This window comes from Helobdella robusta (assembly GCF_000326865.2).
Source record: "Helobdella robusta unplaced genomic scaffold HELROscaffold_2, whole genome shotgun sequence".
In the NCBI taxonomy this organism is placed as follows: domain Eukaryota; kingdom Metazoa; phylum Annelida; class Clitellata; order Rhynchobdellida; family Glossiphoniidae; genus Helobdella; species Helobdella robusta.
The window spans coordinates 9318620-9339479 of NW_008704083.1; the positions used below are offsets into that span (position 1 = coordinate 9318620).

The 20860-nt window shown below is 35.7% G+C and overlaps 2 protein-coding genes across 2 annotated transcripts in view; both read right to left on the minus strand.

The window, feature by feature from the left end:
- Positions 1-10486, minus strand: part of HELRODRAFT_64113 (hypothetical protein) — a gene marked incomplete at both ends in the record, with an annotated part of 10594 nt that extends 108 nt beyond the window's left edge. Inside the window, 12 exons of the mRNA XM_009017792.1 lie at positions 1-135; positions 533-658; positions 898-1040; positions 1338-1467; positions 2003-2134; positions 2348-2665; positions 3894-4007; positions 4278-4396; positions 4685-4823; positions 5048-5183; positions 5500-5599; positions 10381-10486. The exon at positions 1-135 is cut by the window's left edge and continues 108 nt beyond it. Of these exons, the coding sequence (XP_009016040.1) occupies positions 1-135; positions 533-658; positions 898-1040; positions 1338-1467; positions 2003-2134; positions 2348-2665; positions 3894-4007; positions 4278-4396; positions 4685-4823; positions 5048-5183; positions 5500-5599; positions 10381-10486 (1698 nt within the window). The remainder of the gene's footprint in view (positions 136-532; positions 659-897; positions 1041-1337; positions 1468-2002; positions 2135-2347; positions 2666-3893; positions 4008-4277; positions 4397-4684; positions 4824-5047; positions 5184-5499; positions 5600-10380) is intronic.
- Positions 10373-13893, minus strand: HELRODRAFT_160867 (hypothetical protein; the record flags this gene model as incomplete). The annotated part of the gene is made up of 4 exons (XM_009017793.1): positions 10373-10483; positions 10962-11088; positions 12036-12097; positions 13861-13893. The coding sequence occupies 4 exons, from the start codon at positions 13891-13893 to the stop codon at positions 10373-10375; spliced, it is 333 nt and encodes a 110-aa protein (XP_009016041.1).
- Between the last annotated feature and the right edge of the window lie 6967 nt (positions 13894-20860).

Below are 20860 nucleotides of genomic sequence, written 5' to 3' on the forward strand. Positions count from 1 at the left end.
AGTGCCGGAGATGAACAGGAAGTCATCTTTTTTGCTGGGGTCGAAGAAGTCCATAGCCTTCTTCTTCAAGTTGTATGCGGCCACTTTGAAGGGTACGATTTCAAGTTGGGTCAGTCCTGGAGCCATTGTTAAAACCTGTGTAAGTAGGGGCATGTGTACGTGTAGGTAGGTGCGTGTATATGTGTAGGTAGGTGTGTGTGTACGTGTGTTTTTTGTGCGTGCGAGGTTATTTTCACTTTTTGTAGCAATTGACATTTGACATTTTTTTTATTTCATCAAATCAAAACAATGAAATCAAAGAAATGATATCAATGAAAAGAAATGATCTGGAAATCGAAAAGAAAATAAAAATATGGTTTTCTTGTAATGATTACTACTGACAATTGTAAAAATGTAAAAATAAGAGCATATTTTTTTTACGTAAATTGATTTAATTTACTTGGATAAAACGTAGCAAAATCTCGTAAAGACCATATTTATCTAGATTCTATCAGTAGATATTAATTTTGTGATCTAAGTAGAAGTGCTTGACCTTAGCTCCGTGGGTGGGATCATAGAGGTCCTCCTTGGTGTCAGGGTGGGGCATGCCGGCCGGGTCCCTCCCAACGATGTAGAAGTTGGAGCCCGTCGCCATGCGAGCCTTGCAATGCCACTGAACCTGATTTTCAATCAATTCGTTTCACTGCCTTTCAATAAGTTATATTAATAACTCAACGTCGTCATCATACTTTTCATCCTTTAGTAGCAGCAAAACGTAGAAACTGCGAAAGATATCATAATTTTTCAAAACTTACGTGATATGAAATTGTTTTTCGATGCAACTGAACATACAAAGAACCACATACAAAAACATACAAACACACTGAGACAGATATAAAAACAAACTCAGACGCGGACCTCAGTAGGACCAGCATACATCATCGGTGATGGGAAGATGGCCATGACAGTGGACTTGGGGTCAAGGACACCCTCATCCAGCAGGGCTTGATGCTGTTTGATTCGCCACGGAAGGGGCACGTCGTCATCCTTTGTCCAGCCACCTATTTTTGTTGTTGTTTGTTGTTATTGTTGTTGTTACTGTTGTTGTTACTGTTGTTGTTGTTGTTACTGTTGCTGTTTGCCGCATTAGATGTTGATTTGTTATTATTATTTGTTAACAAATGCATGTTCATTTTGAATGAAATTTAAAAATTTGAAGTTGACTGATGAAAAATTCCATGCAACAAATGACAAGCAATAACAAAACGTAAAAATACACTCCGGAAGAAACGCTCAGTGAAAAGCTTACCAAAAAAACGGTTATAATCTGTTAAGAATCAACAAATGAAAGGCCTCACCAAGAGGATGGAGTAACAGGACGGGGTTCTTGTACCCCTTCGCCTTCAATTTGTTCTTCGTGTCGTGCATCAGCAGGGCGTGCCCGTTGTGGACTGGGTTACGTAGTTGAAACGCAAATACTGCATCCGCCTTGATGGTGATGGTGATGTGGTTGTTGGTGATGATGGTGTTGATGGTGATGATGTTGATGTTGATGGTGATGTGATTGTTGGTGATGATGATGTTGTTGTTGGTGATGATGATGTTGTTGTTGGTGATGGTGATGTGGTTGTTGGTAATGATGGTGATGATGGTGTTAATGATGATGTTGATGGTGATGTGGTTGTTGGTGATGATGGTGTTGATGGTGATGTGGTTGTTGGTGATGATGGTGTTGATGGTGATGATGATGATGTTGATGTGATTGTTGGTGATGATGATGTGGTTGTTGGTGATGATGGTGTTGATGGTGATGTGGTTGTTGGTGATGATGGTGTTGATGGTGATGATGATGATGTTGATGTGATTGTTGGTGATGATGATGTGGTTGTTGGTGATGATGGTGTTGATGGTGATGATGATGATGTTGATGGAGATGCTGACGATGTTTAAAGTACTGTTTTATTCCATGACACAATTTTATCTCTCTTTACTAACATACATCAACGCAAATGCCCGAACTAACATTCATCTTTTTGAATTGGGCTCTCAACTCGGCAGGTGTCAGTCTGTAATCATCGAGTCCGTCGTTCCAACGAATGCGTTCCATCACTTCCAGGTCCCCGCCGCACAACCAATCACCACTCTCGTTTATCATCTGGTGAATGAAAAGATATTCTTGAAAGTGTGTTTGTGTAAAACGTTATTTTTTTCGTTTTAAAATTCAAATAAAAGATTGTTCAGCAATTGAACATAATTTTGAAACAATAAAATTTATTTAAGCGATTGAAGAACTTTTAAAAAACAAAAAAATGAAATCGCAAAAATCGGAAAGCTAAAAAACGAAAAACATGTGACCAGCTAATCCAACCTGAATGTAAGGATGTCCCTTATGGGTGGTCCCAAACTGCCTGGCACATCTCTCCTCCTTACGATGGGGATAGAACTCAGGAGTTCTCAGGATGGCCACAATCTTTCCTTCATACTTCAGAGAGATGGCCGTACAATCTTCCAATCTTTCTTTGTCCTTGGTACTTACGGGCAGTACAATTGGTACTGACTGATTGATAGTACCTCCCTCCAGCAAACAACCAAAGTGTTGACTCTGCAGAAATTCCTTCTCCCTCATGAAGCCGGTCAGGGGACTGGCCCAGCCCTCGGATAGCACCTGCACCCACTGAAAATCGAGCTGTGGTGTGGCGTGGTGGGTTGTGAGGATGAAGATCATAGTGATTAAAAGAATGTGATAATGAAAATCTGATAACAATTGAATTGATGATGAAAAAAGATCAGCTTGATAATAATTTTAAAAAATTTTCAAACATCTTATCATCATTAAACGTTCTTTCTAATTAACCCAAAATACACTAATTAGAAGATATTTGTGGCACCTCAAATTAATTCCTAGGTCAATTTATAGATGTATTAGCCCGAAGTTGTAACTAAAATCTTTCTTTATGTGCTCCTGCTTATATAAAATAATGTTAGTCTTTTCTTTTCACACAAACATACATTGTATATAATTACACACACACACATTCACACACACACACTCACACAAACACGAACAAACAAACACACATAAACAAACACACATAAACATGCACATGTGCTAGATGCGTACGTGCATTAAATCGCAATTACGGGATGTAATTAGAGAAAATAAATCCCGATTATTTTTCTCTTTTTATTGACGGCTGTGTGCGTGAGATAATTAAACAAACATTTCACCGAATGACCGACTACGGACCCGACCGACTGCCATCCATTCGGAAATATTATCCGGTCGGTATAATTAGTTGCATCGCCGGTTTTTTCAGAGAATCGATACTAATGTGCTTTAAGGTATTTATTTATGTTTATTTGTTTGTTCTCTTTTTTATTTTTCCTTGCTTTGTGTATGTTTTTTGAATCATAAGTACATTGCGTAGTGTATAGATTAATTGTGTACTTTGTGTACTTTGTATTTTTGTTTCGAGTACATCTTCTGAGATGCAGGAGATGTCGTTAAAACATGGCCTACCTAACACGTCACGAAGATGCTACATTTAGACGAATACGCGTAAAAAATACGCATACGCCCTTCATTATACACCCAAATACCCATTTATACGCAAATACACGCAGAATACACAGACGTGCATGCAAGTACAAGCGGCAAAGGAGAATCTAAATGATGGATTGTTTGCCGTGCATTTAATCTGCAATGTAAACAGATGACAACGTCCACACAGAGGTATTTATTTTTCTATGTGTGTGTATACGTGTGTGTATGTTAGTTGGTGTTTGTATGCGTGTATGTTTGTTTAATTGTATGTTTGTACGTAGACATACAAACAAATACAAACAAACATACAAACGTACATGCATATAAACATACATACAAATACAAAAACACAAACAATCATTCAAAGTACCGTATTAATATCGAGACATTGGAGATCTCGTGCTTCCATCCGAGCAGTCAGCACGGCAGCTTCAGGCAGGAACAACTCCTTAACTGTACTCATTACGGATACTGGTAGAAGTCCCTGTATGTTTGCGTTTGTATGTTTGTGTATGTTTGTATGTGTTTGTATGTTTGCGCTTGTTTATGTGTATTTGTTTGTGTTTATTTGTTTGCCGCTTTGATTGCTTTTATTTGTTTTTATAATTTTTGGTTTTAATTGACGCAAGTATAGAATAAAGAACGCGCCCCGGCCCCATGTTTGCGTGCGTGCCTGTGTATGTGCCTGTGTGTGTGTGTGTGTGTGTGTTTGCTGTACTGTAATACATATTGAATGAAATTTAGAAATAGAAACCTTGGTGTAGAGCATCTCAACCATCTGCTGGACACACTCGTCCACCGTCAACTCGCCTGCCTTCAGACTTATCTCAGGAGTTGGCGGGTTCTCGTATTGCTGGTCAATCCCAGTGAATCCTGTGTGTGTGTGTTTGTTTGTTTGTTTGCACGTATGTGAATGTGCTTGTTTGTATATTGTGTAGGTTTGTTTTGTATGTTTGTTGTTTCATTTCAATGCATTGTGAGTTTTGTGTATATTTTGTTTGCCTTTAAACTTTTGTTTTGCTCATGTCTGCTGAGCTGCGTAATTTTATTGAAATTTACGAAACAAAGAAAAAAAATGTAATGGAACGACAACGTGGCATAATTTTAATGAGGTAGGTAGGAAGGAAGGGAAAAGAAAGTTGTGAATGTGCTGTCCCTGACCTTTGATCTGCCCGGCCCTGGCTTTCTTATACAGTCCCTTCACGTCCCTCTTCTCGCAGATCTCCAGCGGGGTGTCCACGAAACATTCGAAGAACGGAAGCCCTGCCTCCTCGTGCAACTTTCGCGCCATTTCTCTGTCCTGTAGAATTGTGTGGGTGGTTGTGTGTTTGAATGGGTGTATGCATGTGTGTTTGTGTGAATGTGTAAGTGCTTGTGTGTTTTAGTGGGTGTATGTACGTGTGTTTGTGTGAATGTGTAAGTGCTTGTGTCATCATCATCACAAATATCTTCACCATCACCATTTTTCACCATTGCCGGTCTTTCCACCATACAAATGTTGAACATCACGACGACAACGCAGACCTTCTTGAAAGGACTGATGAAGCTGGTGAGGCAGACGATGCCCCCGTCAGCAAACAACTTGGCCACCTCAGAAATCCTTCTAATGTTTTCCATGCGGTCTTCCTGACTGAATCCCAGGTTCTTGTTCAAGCCATGTCTGATGTTGTTGGAGTGATGGAGTGTTGGTTGCAATGATTATACCAACAATTGGGTTGATGATTATGGTGGTTGAAATAGTGATTGCTACATAAAATCTTAGCCTATATTAACTTATATTACATAATAAATTTTTGTATGTTTAATATTCATTTGATTGTTTATTTGTTTGTATGTTAATGTTTGCTTGTATGCTTATGTTTGTATGTGTTTTTTTCTCGTTAGTTGAAGCGTTACAGCGCTACATTTTATATTTTTTGATGTATGACGTAAATGTACAGAACAAAGAACAAGAAGTTTAAATGTCTAATGCCAACCTTATATTATCGCCATCCAAGCTGTATGATGGGATTCCCTGACTGACCAAATATTCTTCCAGTGCAAACGCTATCGTTGTCTTGCCAGCTCCAGATAAACCTTTGTATGTTTAATATTCGTTTGTTTGTTTATTTGTTTGTATGTTTACGTTTGTTTGTATGCTTATGTATGTATGTGTTTGTTTATGGCTGTTTGTTTGTATAAAATGTTTAAATTTATTAACAAAACCTCACTTGAAAATAAACAAACACACATAGAAAAATAAACACACACTTGTAAATACGCATTTATATACACAAATACCCACTCCTACACATAAATACACGCACTTATACGCGAACGTACGATATAATACACAGACATGGAAAGAGAGAATGGCACATAGCACTCGCTACATACATTTTCAATCCAAGCGTAACGAACGAACGAACACGCTTCATTCTTATCTCTCTTAAACAGACTCGTTTTTTCAGTTTTTTTGTCTCTCTCTCTCTCTCTCTCTCTCTCTCTCTCATTCTCTCTCTTTCTCTTTCATTTGTTGTTTTATTCTTTTTATTTCCCCCACTCTCGTAAAGTTCGCCATCATTCATTTACCGTTCATTCAATCGTTCAGTGGCGTGTGAATGCTATTTAGATAGGAGCGATCGTTTGCGTCTTGAATGTGTGTGCGTGTGTGTTTTGTATGTGCGTGTGCGTGTTTTATGTGTGTGTGTGTGTGTGTGTGTGTCGTATTTTTTTGTGGTGTGGATGTGTAAGTATTTCTGCTCGGAATCACGGTGCTTCATAAATGTGAATAGGTTCTTTAATGTTTGCAACTGTTTGTATGTGCGTGAGTATTTATATGTACGAGTCTGTGTATGAATACTTGTATGTGTGTGTGCGTGTGTGTGTGTATGAGTGAGTGTTAGTGTTTGTGTGTTCAAATGATAACAAGCTAGGAAGATAAAGAAAGAGAAGAACAAGCCAGTAAATAAGGTTAAGCAAACAAAATATCGCATTACATTGCATACAAAGATCCCTCTAAACACACACTTAAACAGGTCGTTAAACGTACAACCACACACATTCAAACACATCCTTAAACATACAACCACACACATTCAAACACATCCTTAAACATACAAGCACACACATTCAAACGTATCATTAAACGTACGAGAAAAATTAATAGACACGCATAACCATAACACGGATACACATACAACATACAAAAATACATTTTTTAATATATGTATGTATAAAAATTTATGTGCACATGCGTATGTGTGTGTATGCGTATGTGTGTGTATATAGGTATGTGTATGTATACATATTTGTATACATAATTGAGTAATGTAGATAACTTTGAAACTTTAAGAGGAAAAAGTTTTAGGGGCACGTAAAAGTTCAACGCGAAAATTTAACCAAAAACAAACTACAAAAAACAATAGACCATTTGACAGGAACCGCAAAAATGGAGCAACAACGACGCCAAAAGACGAAAAAAGGAGATCACAGACAAGGAAAGAATGACAGAAGGATTGACAGAAAGAGAGAATGAATAAAGGAATGAAAGAAAGAAAGAGTGAAGGAATGACATGTTGCATACGTCAGCTCTCCCGGAAGTAAACATGGTGGCATGAAGTTTCATTACAGCCTATCAGCTTTCATTTCCGAGACATGCGCAGTAGCAGGTCTTTGTAATTGTTCTTCTTCCCCGTCTTCTTCTTTATGTTGCTTGTCGTTTGTTGCTGTGTTGTTCATTATGTTGTTGTTGTTGTTTATGTTGTTGTTGTTGATGTTGTTGATGATGTTGTTGAGTTTTATAGAGTTTGTGTTTTCCATTACGCTGTTGTTGTTTTTTTGTTACGTGTCTGGTTAGTTGTTTGTTGTTGTTGTTAACTGTATTGCTTGTTTTCAAAGTAGGAACCGCTGCGTCTAACTAGTAATTGATCTCATTCTTGTTATACAAAATCTTCGCAATGTTATTTTCGCTGTTTATGATGCAGTCATTATTATTATTTTTGTTGTTTGTGATGTCACTGCTGATGACGTAATGAGGTGGTGTGTTTTTTTAAAAGTTACTCATCTCAGTGCACTACGTAGCAAACTTAATTCCGCTTCTTCCTGGCACGATTTTAACAAATTTCAACCGGAAAATTCTTCCAACTGACACAATGGAACATGTTCGTACAGCCATCGCCAATCTCTTCCTTCGTTCATCAAAACTGGCGAAAAATGCTAAAAAATCACCCACCATTAGTTTGTAAAACTTTTTCTAAAAAGTGAACAAGACTGAAAAACAAGTAACCATGGAAACGTAATGACGCCAAAAGTCGAATTACTATTGGCCGACCAACTAATTAATATTCATGAGTGGGCGGAGTCAGACGCATCAGTCAATTGCTCTGAGATGCTGGGTTGCTGCTGCTGCTGCTTATATTGCAGAGTTTGGCTTCCGGAAAAAAAGACGTTACCATGATGATGCTGAAGAGGAGGAGGAAGAAGAAGAAGATGATGATAGTGATAGATGAGAACAGGATGGAACGACGGTAGTAATGATTGGAAGGATGAAATGATGATTGCAACGAAAATGATGACGATGACGTCATGGTTGAAAAAAAACTTTATTGTAACAATATCTATATAGAGCCAATTGCGTAACGCTATCTTGAATTTTGGCAATTCGCATAATCAAGCCAATCATCATCTTTATCATTTAATCAAAAATCCATCATTATCATAATCATCACGATGATCATCATATCATCATCGTCGTCGTCATCGTCTCTATCTTCGTCATCTTCATCATCATCGTCGTCATCGCCATCGTCATCATCACCATTGTCACCACCATCATCGTCGTCATCATCATCTTCGTCATCATTATTTTAAGATTTGCATGGACGAAGGAGAAGATATAATGCCTTCTCGAGCACGAACGAGCATCTCTTGCATGCCTCGTCTCTCATCATTATCATCATCATCAACATCGGCATCATCGTCATCATCACCATCGTCATCATCACCATCGTCATCATCACCATCGTCATCATCACCATCGTCATCATCACCATCGTCATCATCACCATCGTCATCATCACCATCGTCATCATCACCATCGTCATCATCACCATCGTCATCATCACCATCGTCATCATCACCATCGTCATCATCACCATCGTCATCATCACCATCGTCATCATCACCATCGTCATCATCACCATCGTCATCATCACCATCGTCATCATCACCATCGTCATCATCACCATCGTCATCATCAACATCGCCATCATCAACATCGTCGTCATCACGTCACCATCATTGCGCCATCATCCTCCTTACGTCATCATCATCTTGCTGTCATTGTCATCACCATCATCATTTTCTTATCATTTTTATCATTGTCGTCGTCATCATCAACATCGTCATCTTCATCATCTTCTTCTTCTTCATCATTTTCATCATCTTTATCATCTACTTCTTCATCATCATCTTCATCATCTTCTTCATCATGAGCATCGCGCAGCCATTGCAAATAATTTCATGAAATTTAAGACTGAATTATAAATTGAAGAAATGTCTTCTAGCTGACATTCGAGACATGTAAGCATACAACGTGCACGTACCACACACACACACACACACACACACACACACACACACACACACACACACACACACAAACACAACACACACACAGCAGGAACAGACAACAGAAACAAAACAAAAATTATGAAAACAGAGATATGAGAACAAATTCATGATATTTCTCATAAGAACATCACAAACACATGCTGCAATCCTCTCCGTCTTTTTCATCATCAATGTCTCTCTCTCTCTCTCTCTCTCTCTCACTCTTTCTCTCTGCCTCTCTTTCCTTTCTTTCTCTCTCTCTCTCTCTTTCTCTCTCTCTCCGTTTTATATATTTTCGCCCACTCTTCCACAGTTATTTTTCGTTTTGCCTTTGTTGTCTCTAAATAAAATTTTTCAAAACTTTTTATTTTTGCAAGCAATCTATTTATCCACTAATTGAAAACATGCAACCAACCATCAAATAAACTGATCATATTCGAACTTTCACACACAATGCCAATAAAAAATACACATGCAATGCACACAATACCAGCAAATACACATGCAAATACAGACATATACAAACAAATTCGCTTTTAAATACATACCATACAATAAATAGTATGCGAATACTAGTACGTACACATACAAATGCACACATAACAAACAAAAAACACATGCACAATACTAAAATCGCACATACAAATATAGGCACACATACAGATAAATACACGTATAGATACACACATACAAATAAATACACTTACAGATACGCGCGTAGATACGCACAAAACCGCGTTCGAGCCACTAAAATGACGTAATTGAGAAGTGCAGAGAGTCGTAGTGGCGTGAATATAACGAGATAATGATTCAATTTGATGGATGGATGGGAAAATGAATGAATGAATGAACAAATGGATGAATGAAGGAAGGAATAAATGAACGAACGAACGAACGAACGACCGAAAGAAAAACCAAAAATGAATGTGTGATGCATGAATAAATGGATAAAGAATGAGTGAAGGTTGGATTAAATAAGAAAGATAGATGACTGATGAATGAATGAATGAATGAACGAACAAACAAACAAACGAACAAACGAACAAACGAACAAACGAACGAACGAACGAATAAATGAATGATTGAATGGATAACGAGTAAATAAATTAATAAACAAATGTATGGTTCATTAAATAAACTAAAGAACGCACATCGTAATCAGCAGCACATCTTTATTAAGTTCACAACCACCACCATCATCATCATCAACCACCATCATTATCATCATCATCATCAACAACAACAACATCATTATCATCACCAACCGGTAAACCATATGGTACAGCCCCTAAATCCACCTTTCGTTCCAAGTACTTGACCTCTCTTTGCCCTTGACACCTGGTTCGCTTGGTAGGTCACATTTGTTGCCTGTGGTATTGATGATGGTTATATAGTGACATTTCGAAATGATAACAAAAATGATAAAGTAACAACAAGAAATAATAGTAATAACAACAACAACAACAGTAATAATAATAATAAAATATTATTGCGCAGTTTTCCAAACTTTTCACAGAAGCACGTACGAAAAAACGCACGTAAAAAAACAACTGCTTCCATGCGTACGTGTGTACCTATGTGTATGTTTGCGCGTGTGTGCGTGTATGTGCAAATTAAAGTGCACGTACACACACAGACATAAACTGCTATCATTTTGAAGACACACGGGCAAACTTGAACAACAAAATACAAACGATCACAACTCTAAATAAATAAACAGTGTCTTACGGACTAGCCATTCTTTCATTATTAAACCGATACACCGACATCATACTGACATACAAAAAACAACACATAAGCCACTCCCCATTGTTATACCGATTTACGGACCGACCGACCGACATACCGACAAGCAATACATGAAGAACTTTTCATTGTTATTCCGAAGCAGCAGCAACAACAATGAACTGACAACAAGCGATAACATACGTCGGTGAATGTAGGTGTATATGTTGGTCTGTGTATGTGTCTGTCTGTGTGTGTGTGTGTGTGTGTGTGTCTGTGTGTGTGTGTGTCTGTGTGTGAGGATGGTAAAAGGAAAATAATGGAGGTCAAAGGTTGCCATCACGTCACAGGCGACCCTGCGCCGAAAAGCGTATCTAGTGGACGTAAAATAATTAATATTGCGTACGTGAATGTGTACGTGTGTCTGTGTGTTTATGTGGCTGTGTGTTTATGTACGTGTGTGTTTATGCACGTGTGTGTGTGTGTGTCTGTGAGTACGAATGCAAGCGTTAGCATGCGTAGATAAGAGATGCACGTGTGTGTATTCTTTTTTATGTTCTCTTTCGAATTTTGAGTAAATACGTCCAAAAAATTGAACTTAAAATGAACGAACATTAAATGGACGCACATATACATATATGCACCTATTGGTTCATTCCTTTAATTAAACTACTTACATTATTACCCGACTTAATTAAATTTTCCAATTATTTTGTAACAGAAAAAGCAAATAATGATGAATGTTGCTTTTGTTGGACGCTTGTTTTTAATTACCCCCATTTGTGTAACGTACACGTCTGTGTATGTATGTATATGTACGTGTGTGTTTGTATGCATGTGTGTGTGTGTAAGTATGTTTGTTTGTCTGTGTGTGTGTGTATTTTTGTATGTGCTTCCATAAGTCCATTTCTCTTTCCAAAGAATCCATAGATTGAACGCAAAAACGCGGAGTGTTAGATAGTGTATATGAGATATAAGAGTACATAATTGTATTGTTTGGTATTTATTATGTATTGTTGTATTATATGGTTATTTATATTGTTCATGTTTGTATTGTGTATTTAATGTATAAATAATTGTGTGAGTGTTTGTTTGTTTGTGTGTGAGTGTGTTTGTGTGCATGCGTGTGTATTGTGTTTGCATTCCATATTGTTAATTTATTGTATTGCATTGTGTTGTATAATTTAGTACATACTGCGTATTGTATATTGCCATATTGTATTCGGTACTAATGATGTGCTTCGTATGAATTGCTTTCTGAAAGAGTTTAAAAAAAATAGAAATGTTTAAATGACGTTTATAATGCATCAAAAATGCTGATGTATTTTTTCCAATTAGAATTTTTTAGAAAATAAAAAAAACTCGAGCCACACGCCACCCTCTAAAAAGAAAACTTATTTGTATGTAATTTTTTTTGTACGTAAACATTTTTGCCTAAAAAATATTATTTCGTAACTCAGTAAAACTTCATTACATTTTGATACAAAATACTAACCTACATTACAAAGATTATCAAGTAGAAGTATATAGCTAATGTGTAATTATTTCTTCCTGAGTTACTACTACTTCTTCTGGTGGAGTTTGTCCGCGAAATGTGGATTGATGACACGTGCAACATATTATCTGCGTTAACGAGAGTTGGGAGATTAAGAGGACATCCAAGCAACAATATACTTACTTTCCTTTTTCTTTCTTCTTCTCTTTCTCTCTCTCTCTCTCTTTGTTTTTACATCCTCACTCTCTCTCTCTCCTCCTTTCTCTCTCTTTGTTATTTCTTTCATCTTTTTTTCTTCTTCCTCCAAATAAAGATTTTACGTTTTATTTATTTTACCTGCTAGCGATCCATCGCTTAAAGTATAGGACGTCAATTACACTTTCGACTTATTTTTTAATGATTATAAATAAACATTCTTTTTGATTTTGTCATTTATACATTTCTCTCTCTCTCTCTCTCTCTCTCTCTCTCTCTCCCTAACTATCTATCTATCTGTCTGTTTATCTGTCTGTCTGCCAGTGTGACTTCCTCTCTGTCTGTCTATCTATCTATTTTTTTCTTGTTTCTTTTCCTTCCTTCTTTCAATCCACGGATTAACCCCGGCAGAGAGGCAGCCATCATTAAAACGTCTTGCCGCTCTTAATTGATTTGTTCCTCTTCTTCGAGAGCCATTTTGTATTTGAAGTGATGATGATGATGCTGCTTCAGAAAATGATGATGATGATGATGCTTCAGAAAATGATGATGATGATGATGATGGTGATGATGATTATGATGGTGGTATGGAAAATGATGGTAATGATATGGAAAATGTTGATGAGCATAAAAATATGCTGATGACGATGATGAAAAAGTGATGGTGATACAATTTTAATGAACTAATTATAAACTAAAGTTACATCACGAATGTCTGTGTGGTTGATGGTGTTGACATTGTTTGTTAGTGTTGTAATTGTTGTTGTTATGTGCGTGCGCTATAGAAATTTTATTTACTTTTTTTTTACTTTCTTTGCTAATTCGTTGGCGTGCACAGAGCACATTACAGGGCACGTTAACAATGATTGATGACGTCGTTGTAACGTGACTCTCAACAACAACATCAACATCAACAACATCAACATCAACAACATAAACAACAACAACATCAATAACAACATCAATAACAACAACATCGACAACATCATCAACAACATCAACATCAATAACGACAACATCAATAACAACATCATCAACATCAACAATATCATCAACAACAACATCAACAACAACATCAACAACATCATCAACAACATCATCAACAACATCATCAACAACATCATCAACAACAAATTAAATGACATCGTCAATAAAATAACAATCTTTATCTCAAATAACTAATCCAAGCAACATATTAAGAACAAAAACTTGCTTAATCAAATTAAATTATATGATAAAAATGATTATCATAATCAAAGAGGCTAATAAAAATAAAACTCGACGCTATATAATTTATAATAAAAGAGCCAATGACGTAGTTGGCATCTACTTCCGGTCTGTAAATCACGTGATAGATCGCCATTTTGCCTTTTTCTTCAAACTGTCACGCATGGCAATAATGATGATGTTCATGTAATGAGACGAGTAAGGAAATAATGACTGTGTTGTTGTTTGGTTGCTATGAATTTACTGTTGTTGTTGTTGTTATTATTATTGCTACCCTGTTGTTGTTGTTGTCATTTTATTGCTGTTGCTTTCTTTGTTGTATTTGTTTTTGCCATGTTTTTGTTGTTGTTGCTGCTGCTGTCGCTATGCTATTGCAGTTGTTGTTGTTTCTATGTTTTTTTAAATTATTGGTTGTTATTGATGTTGATGTGTTTTTGGATTCGTTGCAGCACTAGACTAGACTAGACAGACTAGATGTCTCAAGTTGGATTTTAGACGGGAAGCGACATTGGTGGTAAGTTTATTAACAAATTATATTAATGGTTTTGATAACGATGTTGACGAAGATGATGATGATGATGACTTTATATGCATTCGAGTAAGTATGTTTCAAGTTTTAAAATTGTTGAACTCATCTTAAAGATAACCTTATCATTGATAACTTGTACTTATCATTAACTATTCATATTCATGTGTTTCTGTTTTATCAGTATGGTTATATTTGTTTTCATACGTTGTATTTACTTATTTATTTTGTATATCTAAGTATGTTTTGTATGCATGTGTGTATACATGTGTGTGTGTACTTTTGTTTAAATAATGTATATATTAGTGTTTGTATTGATATCTTGGCATAGGTGTTTGTAGATATTTGTGTGTGTGTGTGTGTGTGTGTGTAAGCAATTCATATTTGTACAGGTTTAAATGTATGCGTATTTGTATATATATGTATTTGTTGACGAAAAAGAAGCAAAATATGTATTTGTGTATGTATATTTGTACATTCGTATGATTCATCTAATTTAGCTTGTGAAGCATTAAGACGTATTAATATGCTTGCCGGGGGATGATGTTAAAAATAACTGCAACATGTTGGCGGGACAGAGGGCAATGGGTGTTTGACACGCCTGAATGATCGAGTCAGACATAAAAGAATCGATACTTTAAAATAACTTCTTCATCAACATTAACACGAATATATATATATATTTGTTGAAATATTGCAATGATAAGTTCAATAACGAGTTTATAACAAAAATTTCTGTATATATTTTGGAAAGAGAGCTGCACAAATTGAATAACGCCACAGACACAAAAAGAGCAAAGCACATTTACTCGCAGACATCTGAAGACGCACAAGAACGTACAAAAACTTAAAAAATAAAACAACACAAAACAAGAACTCAACCAGTCTCATTCCGTAGGGATCTGGATTGGGACTCGGACAGGACATCTTCCTTTTCCTCCTTTTTCTTTTTCTCTTTAAATTTTCGTCAACCAAAAGTTTTACTCAAAACTGCAGATGAGGTTTTAAGAAGCAAAATATTTTAAGTTTGTTACAATATATATATTTCCAATTATTGCCAAATATTAAATCTTAGGTACCTTTAAAATTTCAAAAAAATTTAGCTGAAAATTTTAATTTATCCAATCCGCAGCCAACCAAACACTTTTTCGCTTGAAACTTTTTTTTTAAATAAAGAGAGAGATAGGTAGATAAACGAACGTAGATGAACGAACGTAGATTGATTGAAAGAATAAATAAATAAATGAATGAAAAAGTAGAGAAAGAATGAAAAGAGAGCAGTTGGGTTGGCTGTGAGTCTCAAAGACGCCAACAAGTCTTATATACGTACGCCAGCCACACTCTTCCTATTCGTAATCTCTCTTTTTCTCATTTTCACTCTCTCTCTCCTATTCACTTTCTCATTTTTCTCATTTACCATTCTCTCACTCACTCACTCACTCACTTAATGCAGACACATAAACATACATAGATAGACTTCTTCGGATTAGATAAGAGATTAAAACAGATGAATGAAATTTAAATTGTTCACGGAAACCAACCAGAGTGATGACATTCAATCTATTAACTATTATTATTATTATCATTAGCAACCCACCCTAGTGTACTACATGCTGTCTCAAAATCACACATATACACACACACTTACACACACACTCACTCATACACACACATACACACATATATATATACATGTATACAAAAATTATGTATTTATATTATTTGCATTCGTTGATGTGTTTAAACAAAAATGTCTGATTGTCTATGCTTTTGTTTGTATGTGCATATATATACGTGTGTTTGTGTTTATGGCATGTTTGTTTGTACGTGTGTGTGTGTGTGTGTGTGTACGTGTGTGTACGTGTCTGTGTGTGTATTTTTTAAAATGTACTACTTGAAATGTGGAAATGTGGATATATGTGTGTTTTACGTGTATTACATCTTCTTTTTTTCTAGAAACATGAATGATTTTACGGCCCACTTGACCATCATGGAAACTATCTAAAGATTGGTGAAAAGTCAACAACTTTTAATGGGAAATATTTTTAAAAATTTTATTTTAATGAGAAAAATTTTTTTAAATTTTATTTTCTACCAAGAAGTCGTTATAAATTACCTGAGTTCTAGTCTAAATGGGCGTGTGTGTGTATGTATGTGTGGGTTTATGTGTGCATGTGTATGTTTGTGTGTGTTTGTTTTTGTGTTTATCTATAAAAATGTAGTATGCAGCAGAAAAACATACAAACATGTACAAACAATCGCAAAAATACACATACAAATATACAATACATGATATACACGTACATAAATACACACATATGCATACGCATATACACGTACGTACGTACACGCATATAATTTATACGGTACGTGACTTGGTCATTAGTAGCACGTGTGCCAGCAAATAATGAGTAGAAAAAAGAAATAAGATATATGTCTGTCGTGCGTGGTGTATGCGTGAACGTGTGTGTGTTGCGTATATGTGTATGTATGTGATGTTTGTGTGTGTGTGATTGTACGTGAATTAACATCATGTGAGATTTAACTTTGAAAATGTAGATGGTTGTTTGTGAGCCAACAGCGTAAAATCAGTAACTTTGATCGTAACACTTATAGCATTCACTATAATCTGGCAAACGTTTTGTTATTTCTGCCTAATCTCAAAATCTCCACTCATCTTGTAATCAATCGTTGCCGGCTCTTCTTTTCGGATCAACGTTCAAATTCTCATCTGAGCGTTTTTTAATGTTTTCAATTAATTTTTTTAAACTCAAATTCCACCGAAGCAATTGAACATCTGAATTTTTTTAAAGTAAAATTTTTTACCTATCACAAATATATAAACACAAAAACGCATTCAATTCATCAATATATCCACTTATCTATCCAGCAATTCATCCATCCATATATTCATCTATTAATCCAATTAACCAGTCCTCCATAAAATCTGCCATCAATTAATCAATCAATCCATCCATTCATTCATCCATTCCTTCATCCATTCGTCTCAAACGCATGCTCCAGTGCACGTTTCCATAGCAACCAAGTAATGCGATCACGTGAGTAAGACCGTTATGCACGCACATATGTATGTATGTGTGTATGTGCGTGTATGTATCTGTATCTGTGTGTGTGCGTGTGTGTGTGTGTGCATGTGTGCGCGCGTGTGTTGCAAGCACGTAAAAATTTTTTCCCTTCTAAGCGCCTACCGCATTTCACTGACATCCTTGTAATTGGTATTATCAATCTTGTTTTTATTATTATATTGTTATTATCATAATTATTATCACCATCTTCATCATCATAGTCGTTGCCGTCTTCTTCATCACCATTATCGTCGTCGTCGTTGTCATCATCTTCTTCATCGTCATCGTCGTCATCTTCTTCATCATCGTCATCATCTTCCAAGTAAGTAATGTTGTCATCATCTTCTTCATCGTCATCGTCATTTTTTTTATCACCATCATCATCGTCATCATCTTCTTCATCATCGTCATCATTTTCTTCAACATCGTCCTCGTCGTTGTCATCATCTTCATCACCGTCATCTTCATCGTCGTTAAACACTCGAAGGCTATCATAAGTATTCTGATGACGACACTTGATCACCTTCATCCTCACCATCATCATCGTCTTCCTCCTCATCATCATCATTATTATTATTACCATTGTTACTCTGTATCATCATTGTCGTCATCTTCATCATCGTCATCCTTATCACCTTCCAGAATCAACATCACTATCATCGTCATTATAACTTAACATGCGTTATCATAACAAACGCAACCAATTGTACAGAGTGATTAATTATCTATCACAACACTTCATCACCTTTATCATAATGACTATTTGAAATCATCATCATTGTAGTGAGGATGATGATCGTGAGGATGACGTCATAATGACGGTAATGTCACAGTGATTGTCAACTTCCGGCTTAATTTTTCTCACACTTACACACACACACACAAACACGTACTTATATCACCTCACACAAGCACACACACACACGTATAAACCTCACACACAAACACACACGTACAAATATCACCTCACACACAAACACACACACACACGTACAAATATCACCTCACACAAAAACACACACACACACACACACACACACACACACGTACAAATATCACCTCACACACAAACACACGTATGTACTTGCACTGATTAAAACACGCACACACAGACACACTACACAACACAAACATTTTTTAACAAAATTTAATGACGATAAGTAACTCTATCGCGTGTGTATTAGCTTCATACACGGCAAGATTTACTGTGGTCGTTGTGCTGGTAAAATAGTAAGTGAGTGAATGAGTGAGTGAATGAGTGAGTGAGTGAGTGAGAAAATGAATGAGTGAGTGAATGAGTGAGCGAGTGAATGATTAAATGAGTCAAATAAAAATATAAGAAAAATAGAAAACATATAGCGTAAGATATGAGATATGGAGAAGCAAAGAGTATTGAAATAAGTGAAAAAGTGAGACAATGAGGAAATGAGAATGAATGCATGGATGAATAAATGAATGAACAAACTGACGAATGAGAAAAAGAATCAGTAAAAGAGTTAAAACATTCCCAACACTATCAATGACATCATTAGCATCGTCTTCTTCCTCATCCCATCCGCCCCCATTGTTTGCGTAGCACGATCAATAATATAATTAAATGCCTCTCTACATCTCTCTCACTTTTTTCCATCTCTCTTTTTCTCTCTCGCCCACTAACCATCATTATCTCTCTAGTCAACATTCTTACTTGACCGCAGACCTCTTCATTATCGTCTATCTCATTGTCGTCATCATCTTCATCGCCACTTTATTAGTTCTTAACTTTTACTGACATTAAGATCGTCATCGTCGTCATCATTATTATCATTATATGTTAACTTTATCGTCGCTTCCGTTATCCTCTTCATCATCGTCGCCGTCGTCATCACCATCATCATCGTCATCACAACCATCATCATAGTCATTATCCTGCTCAGCCTGCTCGCATACCACGAGTCTTGTCTTCTAAGCATCCTCTCTTTCTTTCTCCCTCTCTCTCTCTCTCTTGCTCTCCATCTCTTTCTTTCTTATTTTCTCTCCCTCACTTTTTCACTCTCTCACCAGGTTGTCGTCATTATTTTTCCATCCTTCTTCGTCACTATTTACCCAGCTAACTACATCACCATCATCATGAACATTAACATCACGATGTGACGATAATGCGATAGAATAAGGTGGTTTGAATAATTAAAAGCAACCACAACTTGCCAGATTAAGAATAATATAATTAACAATATAACTATAATAATGATGATGATATTATTATTATCATTATTATTAATTATAATTTTAGTCATAATTATCAGAGTCATCATCATTGCGATGACCACGGCGCATAGGAGCATCTAATCCTAAATTATCAATGTTATCCTCTTATGACAAGAAAATTCTCGACCGTTATCGTCATCATCATCATCATAAGAGCTACCATCATCATCATCATCATTATGGAAAACATCATTATCAATATTATCATCATTAATGCAAACAACGCTATCAATGCTATCATCATCTTCGTCCTCAGTGATATCATATCATTTATGTTATCATCATCTTCATCATCATTATATCGTGGTCATTATTACCATCATCGATGACGTCATTATCATCGTCATCGTCATCAACATCTTTATCATCATGACCGGTGCCAATAAAAACAAAGTAAAACTGAAACAGATTTTTATTCATTTCATTAAAAGCAGAATTAAATTTAAAATTATCAATGGATACCGCCATCTTTTACTTTTTCATCCAATCACTATAAAATTCGGTACGTGGCGCCAAGAGATTAAGATACCAAAGATTAAGAAAATGGACCAGTTCGATGTAAATAAATAAATAAATAAATAACGTGAAATATGCATAAATCAGATATGATTTAGTCCATAAAACTTAGGAAAAAAATCATTCTATTGATATTGAAAAATCCAAAAACATCTCTCGTATATAATAACGACTGTATATTTATAATTCAAGAATAATTATCATTTTAAATAATTATTAAATAAATATATTAAACATAAATTGGATGATTTTACCGTTGAGAATCAATGAAACAACATCATAGTCAACCGCCATCAACGTCAACAATCGTCATTTCGCAATAAAATGGCTCGTAACTATAATAATAAGAATAATAAATAAACAATAACAACAATAATATTAAAAATAATAATAAAAACATTATTTAATAATAATATTATTATTATCGCAATCTAAAGACTTTAATTGCAACCCGGAGCTGTTAAAACGAAACAAATTTATAAGCTTCTAAAAACGTTAAGCTATAAAATCATTATAAAACAACACCAAGACATACATACATATTAGATACATACATACATAAATATATATATACTTGAATAAAAATATATTTGTATACATAGTAATTTGTTAAATGAATGTATGGATAGAAAAATGAAGGAATGAATTGAAAATTAGACGCTCAGATTGAATGAATGAGCAGTAGATTGACGAAATGAATGATTTATGGATGGATGGATGGAAGGATG